This window comes from Panthera uncia, chromosome X, assembly GCF_023721935.1.
Source record: "Panthera uncia isolate 11264 chromosome X, Puncia_PCG_1.0, whole genome shotgun sequence".
Lineage (NCBI taxonomy): Eukaryota > Metazoa > Chordata > Mammalia > Carnivora > Felidae > Panthera > Panthera uncia.
The window spans coordinates 34,632,343-34,654,791 of record NC_064817.1 but is presented as its reverse complement, the minus strand read 5'-3'; the positions used below and the strand labels follow the sequence as shown (position 1 = coordinate 34,654,791).

The 22,449-nt window shown below is 41.1% G+C and overlaps 1 protein-coding gene across 5 annotated transcripts; it reads right to left on the bottom strand.

The window, feature by feature from the left end:
• Positions 1–2,595: 2,595 nt before the first annotated feature.
• Positions 2,596–19,330, bottom strand: DDX3X (DEAD-box helicase 3 X-linked). Of its 5 annotated transcripts, none has more exons than XM_049643716.1 (17): positions 18,435–19,330; positions 15,278–15,335; positions 13,315–13,362; positions 11,414–11,546; positions 10,317–10,475; positions 10,139–10,238; positions 9,597–9,732; positions 8,264–8,349; positions 7,852–7,950; positions 7,582–7,742; positions 7,029–7,173; positions 6,806–6,950; positions 6,428–6,609; positions 6,224–6,341; positions 5,843–5,996; positions 5,382–5,539; positions 2,596–5,178 (listed from the first exon to the last, which is right to left on the bottom strand). In XM_049643716.1, the coding sequence occupies exons 1-17, from the start codon at positions 18,477–18,479 to the stop codon at positions 5,099–5,101; spliced, it is 2,007 nt and encodes a 668-aa protein (XP_049499673.1). In that variant the 5' UTR covers positions 18,480–19,330; the 3' UTR covers positions 2,596–5,098. The 5 variants fall into 5 exon arrangements, with proteins under 5 accessions (XP_049499673.1, XP_049499674.1, XP_049499675.1 ...); XM_049643717.1 differs by having other exon boundaries at positions 5,382–5,521; XM_049643718.1 differs by having other exon boundaries at positions 5,382–5,518.
• Between the last annotated feature and the right edge of the window lie 3,119 nt (positions 19,331–22,449).

Genomic DNA, 22,449 nt, shown 5'->3' with positions numbered 1-22,449 from the left:
CCACCTAATGATCCTTTGAAGAGGGGAAAGGAAATTAGGGATATGGTCATGTCCCCAGAGGATAGAGATAGCGTCAGTACTTCCTTCTTTTTATTGCCAAACAGCATTCCATTCCATGTATACACATTTTGTTTGTCCCTCCACCAGCTGATTGGCATTTGGGTGGTTTCCACTCTTGGGTTATTGTGAATGCTATGAACATTCGCATGCAAATAGTAAGTTGTCGGCTTGTTTTCGTTTTTCCTGGGTAGAATTCTCCTAGGAGTGAAATTGCTGAGTCATGTAATTCTATGTTCAACACCTGTTTTGAGACATCTCCTCCTCTTAATGTGCTTATCTGTTTTATGGTGTTTTCTCCCACAATAAACATGTTTCCAGGTCATGATCTACTCTTCCACACTATAATTAAACATAGTGTCCTGTGTCAAAATAATCCTATTTCAAAATTATCCTGAAGAAAACTCGGTCAAGTTTTTCCCAAGGGGGAGGTGGGAATCAACAACGAAAATGAGGAAAGAAATGGAGAACAGTCACTATACAGGAAACCACATTGGAAACAGACTAAACATGCTGAAAAATAGATCAACTGAAATGAGGGCAAGATACGAAGCAAAGCAGGTTTCAACATATCCGGAATCGTGTTCAGTGAGAAGAGAAAAAAGCCTGAGATATTCCTAAAATGCAGTGAATGGAATTTCTGCTTTTCAGTGGGAAGGCAGGTAAGACGAGTGTCAACACCCAGATATCTTAGTTACTTCAAAGAGTAAGTCTGTGATCGGTCTAACTAGGTCACTTAGGAGCATAGGGGCAAGGGAAACAAGCCACCCGTCATAGAAAAAAAACAATTATATAGGTTCAAGCAGACACTGAACAATTTTCAAACATGGTTCCTAGAAGTCATTTTTGAAAAAAATTATGTGGTGTTGAAATTCAGCTAAGAGATGGTTAGAGCAAACCATTACCGAAACCAAACATTAATGAGTGGGGGAGGCAGACAGTGACAATAGCATTTAAGTATATATTTAAACAAATCGCTTAAACTACAAAAATTTTAAAAAAAAAACTACAAAAATTAACATAGTATGCAAATAAACCTGACTACTATAATCTTAATACTGCTAGACTAGAAATAATCTCAATTAAGAATTAGTTCCCCCAGATAGCTTGTGTTCACTTTTTTGTGTGTGTGTTTATTTTTGAAAGAGACAGAGTGTGAGTGGGAGAAGGCATATAGGGAGACACAGAATCTGAAGCAGGCCCCAGGCTCTGGGCTGTCAGCACAGAGCCCGACGCAGGGCTGGAACTCACAAACCATGAGATCACAACCTGAGCCGAAGCTGGACACTTAACTGAGCCACACAGGTGCCCGCACCCCTCTTTTATCAGTGACTTTGAACCATCCTTAGAATCCAATTTCACTCCATTAACTTTTCCATCTAGCTGTCCTAACATAACCTCTTTCCACACTTTTGAGAGTGCAAGTGGGGGAGCGGCAGAAAAAGAGGATCTGAAGCGGGCCCCGCACTTAGAGCAGCAAGCCTGATGTGGGGCTTGAACTCATGAAATGAGAGATCATGATCTGAGCCTAAGACAGTCAACCGACAGCCACCCAGGTGCCCCTCTTTCCACACTTTTGTCTAAACTCCTACTTCCCTTCCCTCTTTCCATTCTCCAAAACTAATATGGCATATTAGGCTTCAAAATTCTGCCCTATAAATTTAGGCTTGCTACTTTGAGATGACTAACTCTGAACAATGATACCGATCCAGAATCAAGTATTTCTTTACAATACCAAAAAGAAAAAAGAAAAAAAATTGTTCATCATACCGCAAAGAACTCAAAAAAGCTGTATCAAGTACTTTCCTTAGGTTTAATCATAGCCACCTACCAACATTTGACCATGTTTGACCCCAAAAACAGGAGTCCTTTCATATGGTTCAACCTAATTGCTTACAAAGTGCCTATTCAGTTCTGGTTCACATACCGTTAATTGGTAGCAGCTGCCCGCAGCAGTAATGGATGCCAGCAAAGAAACTGAAGGGGGTAAGGGGGTAGCCATGCCAGACATCTCTATCATCATAACCCCAAATACTTTTAAAAAGTAGGCTCCACTCCCTACGTGAGGCCTGAACTCCCAACCCTGAGCCTGAGTCGCATGCTCTACCAACTGAGCCAGCCAGGCACCCCACCCCACCCCCCACCACCAAATATTTTGGATCCCTTAGCATTCACCATCACTTAGATTACTAGTCCATTTGACTTTTACCCAACATTCTTCCACCGTCTAAATGTCCTTCAAATCAAGTGCTTCCAAGAACAAAAGATTCCCACCCATATTGAGTTGAAGTACAAACTGATTTGCAATACAATGCAATACGTCCACGTAAGGACGTCCTAGATTTCCATTAGAGCAATCTTTTTTTTCACCTTCACCTTTTATTACAAATCCTTATGGCATCAGTCATTCTGTCTCCCAAGAGGCATCTCAAAATTAGCACTCGACAGCAAAACCAAAAAAATTACACCTTACAATTCTTCAGGCAAGAGCACAACTTTATTTTCACCTATAATAAACCACAATTGACAACAACAAAGGAGACTGTGCAGTTCAACTTTTTATTTTAATAAAATCAGAATATGCACAGCACATGCAGTGCTAGCATCTAAACTAATACAATAAGCAATTACTAAAGCTACAGTGACTTGAGGTTCAATCTTTACATTCAGCAAGTTTAAATCCATTCTTATGTGATTTTTGAAACCTTATTAACTGAAAACATTGCTTGCTGATAAAACTTGCTCAAATGCTATCGCTGAATGTACAAGTCACTGAATATGCCAATACAACAAAGATAACCACATGTTTGAGGATAGCAATGTGCCAGACATTCACTGAAAAAAAAAAAAATACACACAACTAAACAAAACTCACGCAACAAACATCTGAGAATCTGGACACTTCTTATCAGTGTTTTGAAGTGTTTCATTAATATCTTAAGACAAGTGTATCAAAACCTTGGCATGATTTAATTTCAAGTCGCCAATTTTGTTTTTACTAACATCAGAAAGTTATGGCTACACTGCCAATGCCGGGTCTGCTTAATTTGACTTAAGAGTTTAATATGACTTAACATTAAAAGCTCACACTACCCCGAAATATATAATTTCACGCATACGGTGACATTCAACATTCAAGTGCCAGTGTTTTTGTACTGTCTTTTGGTCAAGTTTCTTTAAACTTTCAAAGAATCACTTTTAGGCTTACAAAAATAAATATTTGTCAAAATGTTCAATAAATATTACATAAAACTAGCAGCAAAAAGTATCTAGAAATCTGTCGTGTGCAAATAGTTTTCTTCCCAACTATTATTCCCGTGGTCCCAAATAAATTTTAGAATCTAGTCCCATCCCCTTCCTAGACAAGCTGCGTTCAACAATCTCCAAGAGACAAAATAAGATTGGAAGTTTAAGGACACGCACACAAGACATATATATAAAATTCTCTGAATGTGCAATAAAAGAAGTACTTTGTAAAAAGTTATGGGCAAAATGTACAAGGGCCTAAACCTAGACTAATTGAAATAGCACCATAACAAATGACCTCAATACTGTCAAGTGCACCTACTTAATAAAAGTTTTAGAACAAGGCACAATACACTTGAAAATCTATTGCACTTTAGGAAATTTTTGCCGTCTTCCTATGCCACTGTAAAAAGATTGAGCGTTTTGATCACCGCATTCTGGCCACAAAATTAGCACAGAATTCAGAGTGGCAGAGGCATTTTAGTGGTGGACAATGCTCATCTTTGGCCAGATTTAGCATAAACAGACTATAAATACAATGGAAACCTATGCAACTAAAACTGACTACAACTGCACTGTATAGCAGAATTGACACCTTGTGCAGTTATGTACATATTTCCAACCTGTGTGATCTCAAAGATTTCAGTTTGTTACTCTTCTGGAGCCATTTTTACAAAGTCTATAGTAAGCCAGTTTAACATCTCAACGCAGCTTGAACAGAGTAATGTGAATCGGCATTTAAAATAAAGCCTGCTGCATTAATTCTTCCTGTTCATACCCTCTTGACCAAAAAACATCAACACTAGCATGCGTTATTAGACCAAAAATCACCCAGGGCCCCAATGAGGGCTGGTCATTGCTGTGGTCAGCCATTCTACCATTTCAATTTCATTTATGGCAGGCATTTAAAAAGTCTAAGTAGATGAATTCTCCTAAAAACCTATTTCAAGTTATCAGACCTTTAAACTTTCCCTGTAATAATATGCCCACATTTGGCTAGCTCATAATTAATGATCTGCCTAAACATTGAAAGAGGAATTGCTGTATTTACTTGCATTAACTTTGAAAACAGTGCTTTGAATGTATGCATGTATTCATACATCACCTCATCATGACTGGAATGGCTTGTTTAAAGACTATCAGGTTCTAAATACCTATCCAGGATAGAGTGAGCAAATCAGAACTTTAACTTAATACAGTTTGCCACATTAGAAACTAATTCCGTTAATATGCTTCAAGACGTTTGTTGTTTATTTTCCCCCAATCTGCAAGTATCAGAAAGCCCTAATGCAGGCTACCGCTTAAGTTTTTTCCTTATAATATTTATGGATGAATCGATGATTCCTGTTAAGTTGTATCACACCTGTGTGCCAAGGTTTGATTTTAGCCCAAGTTCAGTAAATTTATTTTGTCAAAACAATTGATATCTTGAGCATTACTGAGCCAACAGGACATCAAAATAAAAAGTTGTCTAAAGTTAAAGGCACAGTACATTAACAAACAAATGATCCTCAGTCACAAAATTATAAATGCAGTTTGGGATGGGGGTTGGCGGGAGGGGAGTTAATCCAAACTACAGCAATGAAGTCTTCGAACCACCTTCTGAACAGGGCTGCTGATTGTTCCTTTCATCTTTTCATGTGACCTTGAGCTCCCTTAAAAAAAAAATTTCAGTGGAGAATCACAGCTGGTAATGTACTGCGAGTTCTTGAAGCTACACAAGGTATAGTCTGGCTAAGTTACATGTGGTTTCCATATTAGCTTGTTTGGCAGGGTGACCTGCTGTAAAGCAGGTTCAGTTACCCCACCAGTCAACCCCCTGGGAGTTATAATTTCCTCCGTATCCATCACTGTTGTAAAAGCCTCCGTAGCCACCTAATGAGAGATGTGAAAAAGAGAGAAATTAATTAAGTCATCCACTGTTAAATACAACCATTCCCCTCCTTAAGTACTTTGACATCAAATTATGAAAAGCAATCTATGGGGGCCAAACTTCTCCAGTGTTTTTAACTATGCTTTGAAAAAAGAGGACTACAAGAAGCCCTCCCCAAAGACAGGAGGTGAAAAATGAACATCACCTCCACCAAACCCTCTGCTGCTGCCGTGGCCGCCTCCTCCGCTGCGGCTGCTGCTGGCGCGGCTGCTGCTGAAGCTGGAACTGCTGGCCCCGCTGCTTTGTCGATAGTCTCGGGCACCGAAGCCTCCGCTGAATCTACTACTGCAACGACAGAATGTGCTGGTGGTTCGAAGGAAGAGGAGATCCCACCAGACAAGCCAGTTCTTGTTAAAACCTCCCGATGGTCAATTTCTGATTTTCGATTCAAATGATTCCCCATCCAGCCCTGTTTTCCCTAATGCGATCTTAAAGACTGTAGCCCGTAAACGGCTGGCGTTAACTTTGTGACAACCCCTTCTAACACCCCTTCCCCAAATGATCCAGGCAACCGAAGAAAATAAAGCCTGTTCCACTAAGTACTTGAAAAGTTAACTTTGGACACAGCACCCACCCCATTCTTTATATGCCACCCGTATGCCTCACCTCTTAGACCGTCCACGACTGCTACCCTTGTAGTGGTGTTCGTAAGCCATGTTTTCTAACCAAGACGGCACTTCTTGTTTAGCTTCAACAAGAAGATCCAACAAATCCTTGGTAATATTTATGTTCCTCTCATTAAAGAATGAGGTGGCGAGGCCTAAACCAGTCCCAAAAAGTACGTAAATTAAAGTCTTCCATAAGAGCACAGTATTCTTACTTTCCTACATAGAAAAGTAGAACACTGAAAAGACCACAAGTCACTTCTATTGCTAAGATAGATTTTAACAGCATTCCTTAGTAACAGAGTTCTCAAATTAAGATCCTGAAAAGTTCTTTGCTACATCCCACTGAAAAAACCACCAGACCATCAATCTGAACACTTACCAAGGTTTCCTACACGTCCTGTACGGCCAATGCGATGTACGTACTCCTCAATATCACTTGGCAAGTCAAAATTGATAACATGTTTCACATTTGAAATGTCCAGTCCTCTTGCTGCTACCTAGAAAATAACTTTTGTTACACATGGCACACTTGAAGCCAAAGTTGAACAGCGGCAACTTGAAAATACGCTTGTATTATACATACGGCTGTAGCCACTAGAATTGGGCTTTTTCCTGAGCGGAACTGGTGAAGAGCCTCTTCTCGGTCTCTCTGAGATCGGTCTCCGTGGATGCTGGTACAAGCATACCCTTCATGGTACAAGAAATCCTCCAGAGAATCTGCACCCTTTTTGGTCTCCACAAACACTAATGTCAGCGAATCCTTGCCTAATTGTGAAAAATTACCAGATATTTGTCTTTAACAGGGACTTAGTTCTCTTAACATTTAGTCAACATCTAAACAGAGACAAATAAATATACTTTTAATGGGATGTTTTAAATGGGGAGGAAAAGCAATAAAGGTGATCCAAATGGATTCCCATTACCTGAGCCAGAGTGACACTAAAATTATTCGTAATTTTACCTGTTGCATTCAGAAGATCAAGCAAAAAGGACCGTTTGTCAGACTCTTCCACCCAAACAACTTTCTGTGTGATGTTCTCAGAGGTAGAGCCAACTCTTCCTACAGCCAAAAAGATATACTCATCCAAGAAATCACGAGCAAGCATCTGAAAAGAAAAAATTATCATCATCTACTGAGACCAACAAATTCCTCAGTAAATAAAACTTGCAGCATCACACAGTACCTGTATTTCCTTAGGGAAAGTAGCACTAAACATCATAGTGTGACGAACTCCCTTTGGAGGCATAGTATCTTGTTCAACTATTCTACGTATCTGAGGTTCAAACCCCATATCCAACATCCGATCAGCTTCATCTAACACCAAGTATCTGTCATAAAAATATTCAGTTTAGAATTTGAGAAGAAAAGATAGTTTTAGTACAGCTGTTTTCTATATACAATCATATATTCACTGATGGTTAAATTCCTCACACTGCAGATTTAACACACGTACACGAGACAAAGCACAGGACTTGTGCCACGAAACAAATCATTCACAAGCACACAGCAAAACTAGCTCTTACTACTTCTGACTCCGTCCCAGTCCAATCATTCTCAGCCTCTACTAAAAGGTCACCAATTTATCAACATTAAAACTACAATCAGCATCTCATAAAAGAGGGCTAAAATGAATCACTTCTGGATCTTAAAATTTAAACAATGCTGGTAAGTACTACAAAATGAATGGCCAGTAATTTAAAAAATATTACATTTTATGCATTTAAAAATGAACATACTTGCAGAAGTCCAATCCAATCTTTCCTCTTTCCATCATATCTACTAGACGTCCTGGAGTAGCTACTAACAAGTGGCATCCACGCTCTAAGTCTCGAATCTGCTGACCAATATCAGCACCACCATAAACCACGCAAGGTCGAACTCTAGATCGGTATGAAAACTACAAGCAAAGAAATTTTTACAATTTCAAGGCCAACACTTTTTCATAGTCCTAAAACAGTTCAATAGAATCAACGAGAAAGCTAAAAATCCCTGAAATGTGTACTTACTTTTCTAGCTTCCTCATAGATCTGTACTGCCAATTCTCTGGTTGGTGCTAATACCAAGGAGATTGGGTACTGTTTGCGACGCCCATACCTTCCATTTTCCTAAAAAATAATTTAAAAGTTCAACTCTTAACATCCTCTTTTAAAGGTCCATTACGACATAATTCCCTTCTGTAGTTTACAGATTACACTTGAAAACTGTTTTTCATTAAATAATTTGGAATAAGTAGATGTGCCATTTAGAAAGTTCTCAACAGCTATCTACAAAGTTCTACAATAATGGTACATTTCGGGGAGCCTGGCAGGTTCAGTCAGTACAGTATACAGCTCTTGATTTCAGGGTAGTGAGGTTAAGCCCCAAGTTGGCCATAAAACTTACTTAAAAGTATAAATGTCCCACATAACAAATATTTACCTTCATGGCCCTCAAAGCTTCGCCTGGACCATCTGAATAAATCTGACTCAAGATGGGCAAAAGAAATGCTGCAGTTTTTCCAGACCCTGTTTAAGAGAAAGCATATTCAGAGAAGGACTGCTTATTATTTTTGAATAAATATTGGTAGAGGACGGTTTTTTAACTGCCCTATTACTAATTAGTGGTTTTACTTTATACCCCAATAAATTTTCTAAAAACTAACAGCTAAGTTAAAAATACCAAGAAATGACTTCTTTGACCCATCTGTAACAGAAGTCAGCAAACTAAGGTCCTATGTATCTTTGTAAATAAAGCTTTATTGGAATACAACCACGCCCAATAATTTACACGGGATCTACAGGTGCTTTCACACTATGACAGCAGAAACGAGTAGATTGGCAACAGAGACTACGTGGCCCATAAAAACCAAAAATGTTTATTTTGCTTCCTTACAGAGAAAGTATACCAAACTCTGATCAATAACAATGTAGTGTTCACTTATTTGCGTTTGTAAAAAGAACAGAAATTTTCCCTCAAAAATGATGTCAATTTCAATTTGTAACACATATATATAGACATACTGTATATATTCTGGTGTACAAAGGATGAAATTTTCACTCTTCCATAAGGAAGCAAAGATATCAGATAATTATATTTATTTTTAATGGGGGGGGCAGTTGCCACCCTCCTTCAAATTGGTCAAACTTACAGACACAGCAAAACTTGTGCTCAATTTAGAGGCTATAAACCATCCCCATTCCCAAAAGGTGGGAAGTGCTTCTTTACCATGAAGGTACCTTTCTTTCCCTTGGCCACATTCCTATGGATCACAGACTATTCTGATCTTACAATTCTTACTGATCTCACGATTTGGGAGTTCGAGCCCCACATCGAGCTCTGCACTGACAGTGAGGAGCCTGCTTAGGATTCTCTCTCTCCCTCTCTCTCCAACCCTCCCCTGTTCGTGTCCTCTCCCTCTCTAAATTAATAAATAAACTTAAAAAAAAAATGTTATAGTGCTAATTTCCCACCATTGCAATGACAATAATCTAACCCTGTTGCAACAGTTAACAGGCTGAGGGCTTTCTATAGGCCTCCCCAAGATGCCCTAATGGGAACACTAAAGATAACAAAATCCAAAGGTCTGTAAGACAAGAAATACCAGCCAACTACTCCATACCTGTATCAAAATATACCAGTTAGGCTATGTCTAGGACTCAAACTTCCCCATGAAACTTAGATATCCCATGTGGTTTTTTTGGTACTAGTTGTACAAGGGTAATCCCAATTAAGTTATTCTTTATAACTTTTTACTTTTATTAAGTAGACTTACCTGTTTGGGCACAAGCCATCAAGTCTCTTTTCTCTTTGATAATAGGAATAGCATGCTTTTGTACTGGAGTTGGGCGAGTATAACGAGTAAGCTCAATGTTTCCCATAATAATTTCTCCCATCTCAACATCACTGAACTGTCAAGAAATTCAATGGGGTTAAATTGCTAGAAATGCTATCCTGGAGCCATTTTTGTTTTACACTAATACAATAACAGGGAGGAAAAACCCTAACACCTGATTTGTACTTTATAGCTGCTTTAAATAAAACTACATTATATTTTGAAGAAAACCAGTCCTCCAGGCTTAATCTACACTGAAGAAGTCTGGGGTCCTCCTACATTTGACGCATTTTCTATTTCTAATTATTAGTAATGGTGACACTTAACATTCCACAAATCAATCAGGCAGGTTTTTAATGTAACTAAAGAATTATTCAAGTAGGTATGATCTATATTTGCTTTTTGAAAGCCCACCTTATTTTGATGTGCTGTGAGAAGATTTACACTTCTTAAAAATTAAAAAGTCAAGCAAAAATACTTACACTTTCAATGTGTGGAGGACAGTTGTTGCCTGTTGCCTCAACTGGAATGTCATCATATTTCTCAAAGTTAATCCCAGTGTTTCCTCCAGAAAAGAGTTCCCTGAAATCAAGATTGGTTAAGTTTGTTATATTAGCTAATGAGGCTTTATCACAATTAACATACGTTTCAAAAACTTACTGTTCCAAGCGTTCACTTGGTGGGAGTGGTTTTGACCAATCATCTTCATCTGATTTGTCACACCAGCGACTATTTCCACCACGTTCAAATTTGCCAAAGCCACTTCTGTCACCACGGCTGCCAATGCCGTCATAGTCACTCCGTCCACGATCATCAAACCTGAACAGCATAAGAAACTAATCAAGAATCATTTAACCATTATCAGATTACTGTCACTACTCTAGAACCGTACCTGGAGAGAAGCTGAATGACTCATCACGGCTCACTTTTATTTGACAAATAAGGTCCTCTAATTAATCACATCAAATGTACCATTTACATAGCTTTACTTTCTAAAGGAAGTATCCTTGATTTCTATAAAATTATACAGCCTACACAGGCCTCATACACGCTGAAATTAGGAACCAAGTCTTAAATATTTGGTATCAGCACATAACTTGTACTTTCATTTAAAGTTCTCATCCAAATACATTTTAGTGGTAGGAAAAATAGCACTCCAAATATCAATTGTCCCAGTTACAACTAGGATGTCATTTAAAAGGACAATCAATTCACCTGTGTGACAGACTGTGGATAAACGGTAGAAAATAATCCTTACCTGAATTAAGATGTTTTTAGTTTTAGGCCTGTTTGCAAAAAATCAGGACACACAGGACTAACCACAGCTATTAGGCGCATGAGGTCAGTTCACCACTTGTGTAATCAAAGATATAAGGTGTTTAAAATTGTCATAAAGAATACCCACAAAAATCTCAACCAAATTAGGCCATTCACTAAATAAACTTACTGCTTTAAATATAAATAAAGCTAGATTAATTACAAAAATAACTGATTTCATTATGTCCAGGGGCATGTTCTTATTCTCCTCTAATTTCTATGGAACAAATTCAATTTAGTTCTAAGACCTCTTACAGCTAAGAAAACACGATTACACAGATATAATGCTTATTAACACATCCAAAAAGGGGGTCTGTTAAGGGGGGAAAAAAAGCATCATGCTTCATAGTTAAGAGTACAAGAACAAGCATTTACCAAAATAAAGACCAATTCCTAAATTTCATATACACAAGGTGAAAAGATCAATAAAAATCACATACCTTCCCCTTGATCCACTTCCACGATCACTAAAGAAACTAGACTTCCCTCGTGAATCACTACGAGATCCAAAACTGCTGTATGCATCCTTATCTTTACTAGAACTCCACCCTGAACTGTCTTTATCGTAGAATCCTTCAATAAAAAAAAGCAAACCCATTTTATTGTATTAAATAGAAATTTACAATACCTAGGTTTCTGAATTTGAAGCCCTCCACTAATTTTATCTTATCTCTGTGAACTAAAAGGACAATGGAAATATTCCTATCATGGTACTAGAAGAGAACCAAGATTTAGAGCTGGTTTACAATGGCACACAGAATTTTTTAGATTTTCTCCACTGGAAAATACTGTGCACTAAACCAAGCAACTTAACAGTCTAAAAATGTTCTAAATGAATACCACCTCTAAAAAGGTCAATAGCTTTGCCTATAAACAATGATTATGGTATAGTTATATGACCACCACAATTAAATCCATTCGTTTTATAGGCATGAACAAGTTTACTGGGAAACAGTTATTGTTTCAGTGTTTCTCAGAGGTGATATTTAAGACATTCCTAAAGGTGTCAGATTACCTGATTTAATACATTATTTTCCAATTTCAATAGTAAAAAGTAGTACAATGCTCCATTCGCATGAAATACAGACAAGAATCAGGAATACGAGGAAAATCTTCATCCCTACGCTGTTAGTGTGGACAGATTCCTAGGGTACAAACTATAAACATTCAGTAAGAGGGAATGAGAAAGGTGTAAATTAGCCCAAGAGGTAGAGGGTTTAAAGACGAATAAATTAAACAGATTAAACGTTTAAAAGTTAAGTTACTTTCCTTCAGCCTTAAGCCTCTACCATTAGCCGCCAGCCAGGTGATCAACACCTCAGCAAGCAATAGAGTCGAATTAGATTTCTAACAGCCCTTTCAGTTCTGAAAGGTCTGTGATACTGCCCCTTCCCTTTGATCTGTCACTGCAATGAAGAGGGAAAAGCACTAAATATACATGGGGGCCAGTTTCAGCTAGAACACTAGAATGAGAACCCATGACAATAAAGACAAACTCTGCAGGTAACTAAGAAAAATGATATGATAGTTACGAAATTATAATACAGATTTTATATACATGTATTGCCAGGGACAGTGAAGCTAATATATATAGACTGCATATGCACATGGAGGAATGATAGCAAATCACATGCTCCTGTGGACTTCTGCACCCTTCCAATTCTGCCTTCTTTATCTTCCTTCTTCTTGACCTTTAAATAGTTTTCCAAACCTTCACTTTTCCTCCAAATCTCAGATCACCTATTTCACAGAATATACAGCACCCAAACAATTGTCCCATAATGAGGTATCCACTAGTTATCACATTACAAACACAACCAGAAAAGACCAGGCGTTGTGATACATTTTAGACAAAACTTTTCAAATGAAGCACTTAAGGGCAAGGAGATGAAACCAGAGAATCACTCCCAACTTACTGGGAGCATGCCCAATGCTATAATCTGTTACCTAATCTGCAATAACACATCTTTCTTTTGACAGCTCTGCAAAACAGAAATAACTGGGTTATTACTGTGCAGTTTGGTTTACACAGTAGGACACCCACTCACCTTTTTCAAATTGAAATCATGATATCAATGATTACAGATTACAAAGTACAACACTAGTAAACTGTACAAAACCATGCCCTTGGCCAGAGGAATCTGACATAGGAAATAGAGAATTTTCCACTGTGTGACTTTAGAGGAGTTTTTTCAGAGTAAGTCCTAATAATTTGAACCAATTCTGACAGAGGCACAGGAGAGCACAATGTTCACAGACTTCCCAAAGTGCCTCATTTTTCCCTAGGCTCTGACTTCTAAACAACAAGAATTAGGTCTACCAAGTTGCTCAAAAGACTTACCTTTAGTAGCTTCTCTGTTCCTTAAGTGAGGAGGAATATAGCGTCCTTCTAAAAGAAAGAATATAAAATTAAATGCCAAAACTTAAAGCTTTTTACCAAAATTTGCACTATTAAAAAAACGGTCCTGGGGGCACCTGAGTGGCTCAGTTGGCTATGTATCCAACTCTTGGTTTCCGCTGAGGTCATGACCTCATGGTTCGTGGGTTCAAGCCTTGTGTCGGGCTCTGCACTCATGGTGCAGAGCCTGTTTGGGATTGTCTCTCTCTCTCTGCCCCTCCCCTCCTCACACTTTCTCTAAATAAAGAAATAAAGCTTTTTTAAAAAATGTAAAAAAAGGTCCTAGAAAAAAAATTTAATATCTAGCCTACCAGTCTGACTTACTTGGAAATGGGGGAGGGGGATGAGTCTACTTTTATTTTAAATGGGATATTGCCTTTTAAGAACTTTAAAAGGGGAGGGGAGGAGGAAAAAAGTTTGGTAAATAAAAATTTGACTTGGAACCTAATCATTGAAATCCACAAATATAACTTGCTACTAGTGGTTAATACAACACAATTTTTTTAAAGGCCTGCTACTATTTGAGAACTGTCAGCAATAGTTACAAGGAAAGTATAACTGTAACAACCTAAAACTGCTATGTAATAAATCCTGCAATTAGCCACTAAGAGGCTTTTTTGTTTCTAACCTGGTAAGTTGCGATGGGGAAATGATTTCAAGGAATTGAGAGTTTTAATTTGGGGCTTGCCAGAGTCTACAGTCAACTGCTGTTGCTTACAGAAGTCTGCAGGCAAGAAATACAGCCTAGATAATGGATGAGAAGCAAAAGCAAATAATGTATATCCACCAAGTAAAAGAAAGTCAACCTGCTTTATTACTAATAAATCTGCAATTTAACTGTCTCTTCCACTTTTGGGTTGAACTAAATATTAAAGATCTCTATTAGGATGATCAACTCGTAACAGATCTTTAGCATGACAAAGTCAAATCTAAAAAATACCAAGCAACTTTGTGCCCAAAGAGGCCTTTCTTCCCTAAAAATGAGGTCACATCCTTTACCACGTAACACAATGAAAAAACGCTTTCAGACCCTACAGCCTGTACCCATTTGCCCCCTCCCTCTTTTTTTGGTGGGAGTTAATACGAAGAGATCGATCCTGAAGGGACCCAAAGCAGGCCTACTGCCAAATAATAAATCCCTACACCTTAATACTAATCTCTAACAAGTTTCAAACAAAACAAAACTCTCTGAAAAAATAAAATGAAATAAAACTTTTATATCTAACTTCTTTCCCAGACAATGATACAATTCAGCATTTAAAATCCTAACCACCACTTCAAGATCCGGTATAGCTTTGTTCTATCAGTAAGTCTCATGTTCCTCACAGGAAAGGGTTAGCTATAGCTGATGAACAAGAATGTTCCCTTTATTGGGGCTCAGTCAGTTAAGCGTCCAACTCCGGCTCGGGAGTTGAGCCCCACATCCGGCTCTGTGCTGACAGTGAGGAGCCTGCTAGGGATTGATTCTAGCTCTCTCTCTGCCCCTCCCCCACTTGTGCTTTTCTCTCTCAAAATAAACTTAAAAAAAAAAAGAATGTTTCTTTTATTGAATTTAATTCGGTAGATTCACTCTAATAAGGATAAACACATGCCCACTACCTCTAAGCGGGGTCAAGATTCATAATGGACATAATCAAATTCTTCCAAAGGTAATGTGTGTTGTATCAAGTTCTTTTTAATGATTATTTTTATTCAGAAAATGAGTCCCTTTTATTATTACCCAAAGGCCACAATGCTTTAAGAGTGATCACTAAGTACACTACATAATTTTACTTAACACTGACTACATAGTAACTCTACACAGTAAAAACTGGAAGGGAAACTCTCAAGCTTTAAAATAAGTCCAATGGAACATTAAGTTATTAAAGCTCTAATATTCAAGTAATCCATAAAATGATTTACTTACTGCTTGCTGTACTTCCTCCACTCTGATTATCTGAAGAGTTCAGGTCTAGGCCAGCAAACTAGGAGAAGAGAGTTAAATGGTTAGCTGCCTGTTTGCTGAAATATTATGAAGAGAAAACTAGTCCTTCTCTGTAGCATTGACTAGCACTAGTTGCCCTGCCTGCTTCATGGAGCTGATGTGAAACTCTTAATAAGAGTGTTAACGAAGAATGCGTTTTGAAAACTGTAAAATTCTAAGCAAACAGAAAATAGCACAAACTGTTTATACTATGGAAAGCAGCACACTAACATGCTGGTGTTATCCAGTAGAAACTGGGTCAAAATTTAAGTGATTCAATTCAAAGTGAATTTTCCCTGTAACATTTTCTAAAGTAAAAGCTCCAAGAAATTAAAATTATTTTAAAATGTCAAATAGGAAAACGATTTATTTTTACTCCCATCATATTTGATAAATGTTCCTAATACCACCAACTTTCTACTTGGAATTACTTTGAACCTATAGAGCACACCTGAAAAACAGAACAAAATTTTAATTGACCATTTCTTAGTTTTTTATCCCTAAGTATTGCACAAGTATTTTTAATTAGGGTAGCACTCTGATGAACAACTCTGTGGGGGCACCTGGATGGTCATGATCTCAAGGTTCAAGCCCTGCATCGGACTGTGCACTGTGACAGTGCCGAGTTGGCTTGGGATTCTTTCTCCCCCTCTCTGCCCCTCCCACACTCTCTCTCAAAATAAACAAACAAACTTAAAAAAAAAAAAAAAAAAAACCTCTGTGAAGTAGGTACCACCTATTTATTCTCCCATTTTTAAGATTGAGATTAAGCTCAGAAGACTTTGGACATAAATGGCACAACTGGCATTGAATGCTTTTAAACAGTAGGACACATTTCACTGTCTTTAATCTCGATTTCTACTCACCCCCTTACACTAGAAGCTCAAAGCCTCAACATTCCACAAAAAGCCCTGCTATGTTCATCACATTCTGTAGTGACCAGGAAGTACTTGCAAGCAATATCCGGGGGAAAAACTACACCTGTCAAAAAACTTTTAAGAAAGCCACAAAAGACATCACACAGTACTGATGCCACCTGTTTGCAAAAGTAGTATAAATCTTCTGTTAAAAGCTCAAAATTGATACTGTCAAATTGTAAGCACCATCAATGGAGTCACTGAAAATTGGAAGGAGATGCTAAATCTTAATAAAAAAAAGAAAGTAAGTACAAGACTTTTAGGCACCTCGCTTCCAAAATTTGCATTAGCAAAAACACGGCCATGCTTTCTGTTATTCAAGAGACTGATACTTTAAAGCACAAGAGGAACAAAAACTCTTTTTGCACTTGTTACAGTGTAAGTTTTGTTATTAATTTTACACTTGGCAACATGAACCATAAAGCAGGATACTGTAAACTGTTAGGAATACATTGTTGCAATTTTGTTTTCAATTTGCTTGCTGCTTAATTCTAACGAGTCTACATACTTTTTGAATTATATCACAAATTTAAATAAGACTCATTCCTGCCTATAATCTTTTTAAATTGGCACCACCTATATACAAAATGTTAAAAATGGGGATAGCCTGTGCTGTTGACAACAGATTTTCTATGTGCTTCATTCAACATATGACGTATCAGCAATTTGAAGGATTTAATACAATTCATTAATGGAAGAAAAAAACGCTCCATTTATTGACAAGGAACAAGAAACACATCGTTAAATCTGCAAAAATATATTACACACGACTACGTTAAAAATCCATCAATTTGTGTCACTAAACTTCGTTTCAGGATTGTTCTGGAGTTTGGGGTAAGCAAAAGTTTACTTAAAGGTCTCCAAACATCCCACCGAAAAGCTTATCTGTAGCATGGTGCCTCTACTGCAGAAGGATCCAGACTTCCTGCCACCGAAGCCCATCCTCCGTTAATCTACCCCCAAACCCTTAGAAGAGGGGATTCCGGTTAAGATGACAGACCCAGAGCCCTAACCTATTTCACAATCTCACTCCACAGGCAGCAACAAGTCAACAACAAAACTGTTTATTTCCCCCAAGCTACATTCCGGGTATTTTTCCTGCGGCCGATTCCTGGATCAAACGTCACTAACACGGGAACAGTCATACAACCCGTGGTACCACCCAAAACAACGCGCGGCCCTCGGCTAAAGCGCCACTCACTATGTGGAGCAAGTAAGGAAAAGGGGCCACTCCAGGTCTCTAACCTCCCGGATGTCTCCCCGCCGCGTCCAATCTCTATCTAGAGCCCAGCGCTACCGCGCACGCAGAGACCCACTCCCCCCCCCCGTTCCCCCCACTCCTCCCCGAATCTTCTGCGTCACAAAACTTTCCACTCCGGAAACGCGGCCTCAGCGGCCGCGGCACCCAGCGTGCGATGGCCCCTGCGGAAACCGGGCTCGAGCAAAAAGGCCTGCGGAAGGAAGCCCGGGAGGAACAAGATGTCCATTCCATCCTTCTTTCCAGGCCCACGCCGGCCCGGGACCCGCTCTCTCCCGCTAGTGGGCCGCAGCGCCGCCCAGCCACCCAGCCCCACACAAAGAAGGCCGCCGCCATTACCCCCAGAGAAGGCCACCCCCCGCGCCGCCCCCTTCCACATTCCAGGGCTGCGTCCCTCCTGCTCACACGGGCGCACACACACCGCTGCTGCCGCGCGCGGACACACGCGCACGCACACACACACACACACACACACGAACGCCGCAGGGTCTCTGGGACAGGAATCCACGCTGCGAGCGCAAAGAGAATCGAAAGCCCTCGAGGCCAAAAGGGTCCCCATTCGCGCACTGCCGCGCCACTCACCTCCCCCCCACCACCCATGGGTCACAAACCAGTCTAGGTTCGCGCGTGCGCGTCTCCGCGAGAGCGCGCGCACCCCCTCCCCCTCCGCCCGCCTGCGCACGCACACACAAAAGCCGCCATTGTGCTCGGCCCGGGGACAATACCGCGGGCCAAGCCGGGGCCCCGGCCCGAGCGATAGCCATAACCAGCATTCCTACCACCTCCCCGTTCCTCCATAGCCCCAAATCACTGACACTGGCCAGCCCGAAGTATGCAGGAGATGGGAACTAAGCGTGCCAGTTAGCGCTGCGCCATAAGCCAAGTTAGGTCCAGCAACCACCCCGGTAGGCTCCTTGCACCTCACCTGCTGGTCCAGCCCGAGCGCATTTTCCACCGCCACATGACTCATCCCTGAAGAGTACCGAGAACTCGGAGTCTTCCGCTGCTAAGCGAGTGTGTTTGGTTCACCGCGATGGCCCTCTCACGGGAGAACTGCGGCTCTGGAACGCACGGCGCGGCCACCGATCTAATATACCCACTCGAAGGGCTCCTACGTCAGCACGTAAGACGTAGCCCCTCCCTCTCACACCCGAACCCCTCCTGCTGCTGTGACTTCTGCCTAGCTACTGCGCGTTCGTTTAGTCCAAACCTCGCGTGATTTCCTCAGCAGTCCCGTCCCTGGCTCTTCGTCCTACCTTGGAGCTCAGAGCGCCAAATGCTGCCCTAGTTCGCCTGAGCTTCAGTTCTCCTGTCCTCCGCTAATACCCTAGACTAAGTCTTTGAGTTCTTGAGATCTCGCGATAACTCGTCGTGTCCCCTTTTGCGCCTGCTAGGAGGTCTTAAGATTTAACCTAGGTTTCTTTCCCTTTTATCTCCTTATGCCCCTAGTTTTTGCTGTTCCTTTCAACTGCGCACTCGCTCATTTCTCTCAGTCCTTGGACTTGGTGATGTCGGGAGATTTCTCCGAAGTAGTCAGCCCTCGTTCTTCCATGGGCGGCCTCCTTGAAATCGGGAGTTAGGCGAAAAAAAGCCCGAAGCCGGGAGGACGGCGGGTCACGTGGCCGCAGGTGTCGCTCTCGGTGGCCATTTTGTGGAGCAAACCTTGGCCTGAATTGAGTGCACGGAGTGCGGGGGGAGGAGGGGGGAGAGAGGACCTAAGGGGAAAGAGGGGCAAAGGAGGAGGGAAGAAGCGGAAAAGGGGGAGGAGGAGGAGGAAGGAGGGCGGAATGGTGACCGGAGCTGTGGTCGGGATCTGGGGGACCTGTGCTGGTGGCGGGACACTTAACTGCGCGGTTGCCTAGGCAGCAGGGGCGCCGCCTAGGAACGCAATAGCCCCTTCTGATCCACCCTCCCGACGCGAGCGCGCTCCTCGCGCTCCACCCCCCCCCCCACCCGCGGTGAGGAAACAATGAGACAATCAAGCGCTGAACTTGAGCCGTCGCTAGCGTACCCTCTCGGGACCCCGAGTCCCCGGCCGTCCGTGGGAACAACGGCTACATTAACCCCTTAGTTTCCTCCCGCGGGGCGTTCAGCGGCTCAGGGCCAGTGGCCTCCAGTGCGCTGCTTCCCCCAAAGCTAGGGGACCCTGAGGCTTGCAAACGGCTTTCCTAGGGAGTGGGCACTGTCTGTGGCTGGGCTCAGTCAAGGCCTGCGGGAGGAAATGCTAAGGCGTTATCGGCTTGGGGTGGGGATGACCCTCAGGCCACTGCGGTGGATGAGGAATGGGAGGAAATGGGTTTCTGCCGTAGGAGGAACCCCTTCTTTAGCCCCCTCCGAAGCAAGCCACCCCTAGTCTTGCTTGAGTGCCACAGGCCCTTAAATAGAAGAAAATGTCTTGACTAGTAGATCCCTGGCTTTAAGTGAGAAGCCGCGTATACGTGGTTCTTTTAAACGCTGTTCCCCTCTCTTCTAACCCTCGGACTGACAAATAATACGCGGTTTTTTCACCATCCCTCAAAGGGTCTTCTGCCAGAATTCAAATAGCTCGGGCTCGTCACATACATTACCACATAACTTCTCTCCCTTTCCAATTTTTAAAGTTGAAACTGAAATTCTGACGAGATCGGGAGATAATATTAACACTTGTGTCCTGAGGCCAGTTGCTTAACTGCTTTGGGTCTCCGTTTCCTCATCTATATAAGGAGTTAGCTGGACTACATAACCCTGTAAAAGACTCAGTTCCTTTTTATGTCTACTGTTTGTTACCGCCCCCCCTTAACCGTGCCGAAATAACAAATCTTATCTAATATAACCTAAACCTAACAACACACAATTTCAAAAAACGTTATCTCACTGTAGAACAGAAACAAAACGATGGTAAACAATGCTCCCGCACAAGGACACTAACGTGATAGACACCTGCCCAGCATAGTCACAAATGCAAACTGAAAGTGTTTTCGCAACTCAAGTACCAGGAGCAGCGTTGCGGTTGGTGCCCTGCTTTTCCAAAATGATGAACTCTGTTTGAAACAAAACAATACAATCTTTTCTCCATTGTTACGGTATTTACAATACTAGAGAATTCGGGGTGTATCGAAAACTGAGCAAAAATATTTTTGTTTATATGTAAAATAGTGTTCCAGGCTTTAAATCATGATGAACTAGTTTTTCACTTTCGATTCTTTGCAGTAGGGGACTGACCAGCATTGTAGAACAACTAGCATGCCTGGTCCCTGACTCTAACTGCCAGTAGCCATGCTAGTCATGGTGACAACCAAAAATGCAGATTTCCACAATGCCCCCTTGAGAACCATTAAGCTTAGTGATCATTAAGTCCCCTTTTGGCCCTGAAATTCGTGAATTCTCACGGAGAATTAGGTGTTTCTGTTTGGTTTGGCTTCAGCTTCCTTTTCATATAGACCAGGGTAAACGGATTCAAAAGGTAATGGTTCTGACAGTTCAAACTGCATCTAGCAACAATGGGATGTACTGATATCCCTGGTCCTGGACTTTCTTTTACTTTTCAGTACAGCCAACATACAGGGTACTGCCATGGGAATACTTAGAAAGAATTAAAATATACAGCAGTTTCCTATTTTCAATTAACCCCTGCTCATAGGCATACTCAGTTCAAACCACCAGGGTGTTTTGTTAATCGATATGTTATCACTGGAATATCAAATTGGAAAGGAAGCAGGGAAACATACAAAGCTTTGTCTCCAAACACATTCACTCTGAAAAAGAATGATGTGCGCACTTGAGGTAGCTAAATGAGCCAACTTTCATAGCACTCCAAAGGACTTTTCCACTAAGCAGTCATTTGCATATCTTCTCCACCCAGCCGTCATTTGCAAATTTCATTTGAAGTGACCTAAAAAGGGTTAGGAAAAGCTGAAACCAGGGAAACTTTTTTTGCATTCTCACTTCCTTACACTCCCAGACAATGTTAAGTTGATGGCCCATAATTGAGGCAAATATACGATTTGCACCACGCCCACCCCCCAATCCTTTGAGGCAGGTGAGCAGACAAAAGCCTAGAAACTGCGGATCCTGGAACCAGCAGTTCAGATTCCTGCTCTACTGCTTACAAACTGTGTGACTGGGGGCACTTACTTGACATCTCAGTACCTCAGTTTCCTTGTCTGTCAAGTTAGAAGAAAAATAGTTTCTGTCTCGCAGCACCTGGACGGCTTAGCCGGAACAGCGTGCAACTCTTGATCTTGGGGTCATGGGTTTGAGCCCATGATTACTAAAATAAATAAATAAATAAATAAATAAATAAATAAATAAATAAACTAAAAAAATCGTTTCTGTCTCAAAAGGTAGTTGGAATTCAAGGGCTAGTGCCTGAAAGTGCTTTGCAAGGAGTAAGAGATTAGTACGTGATAGATACATGTACATATACACTTGTCTTCCTCCCGATTGTCTCAAACCACCGCCCCCCCCCCCAGCACACACCCAGCAGAGTGAGTTGCTCTGGCACAGGACTCCCGAAGCACCCACTGCTCAAGCCACTGTTACATTCACCGTGTTGTACTGCGGTTGTGTGTGAGCCCACGGAGGAGAGGGCACTTGTCACACCCCAGGACAGCCCAATAGTGATGATGAGTAAATAGTGCAAATGCCCGCCTTGGGCAAGTTAAGGGGTCTAAAACCATTATTTTGCTTCCGCAAATGGTTTTAAGTAAATTTCATCACTATTCTGTGAGACTGAGATAAACCGAAATCACATTGTCGTGATGCAAATAATGTGCCCAAGTAATTTAAAACCTTGCAGAAAAATAATCAGACTATTATGCAGCTTGAAGAAAAGCAGTAGGAAAAGGGATTCTAAGAGATAGAAACCTCAGAGCCTTTAGTGAACCTCATGATTACCAGTCATTTTCCTGCAAGGTCCAGAGGAAAGGTCTCCTGGGTCTAACTGACCCATACTCCCTTTA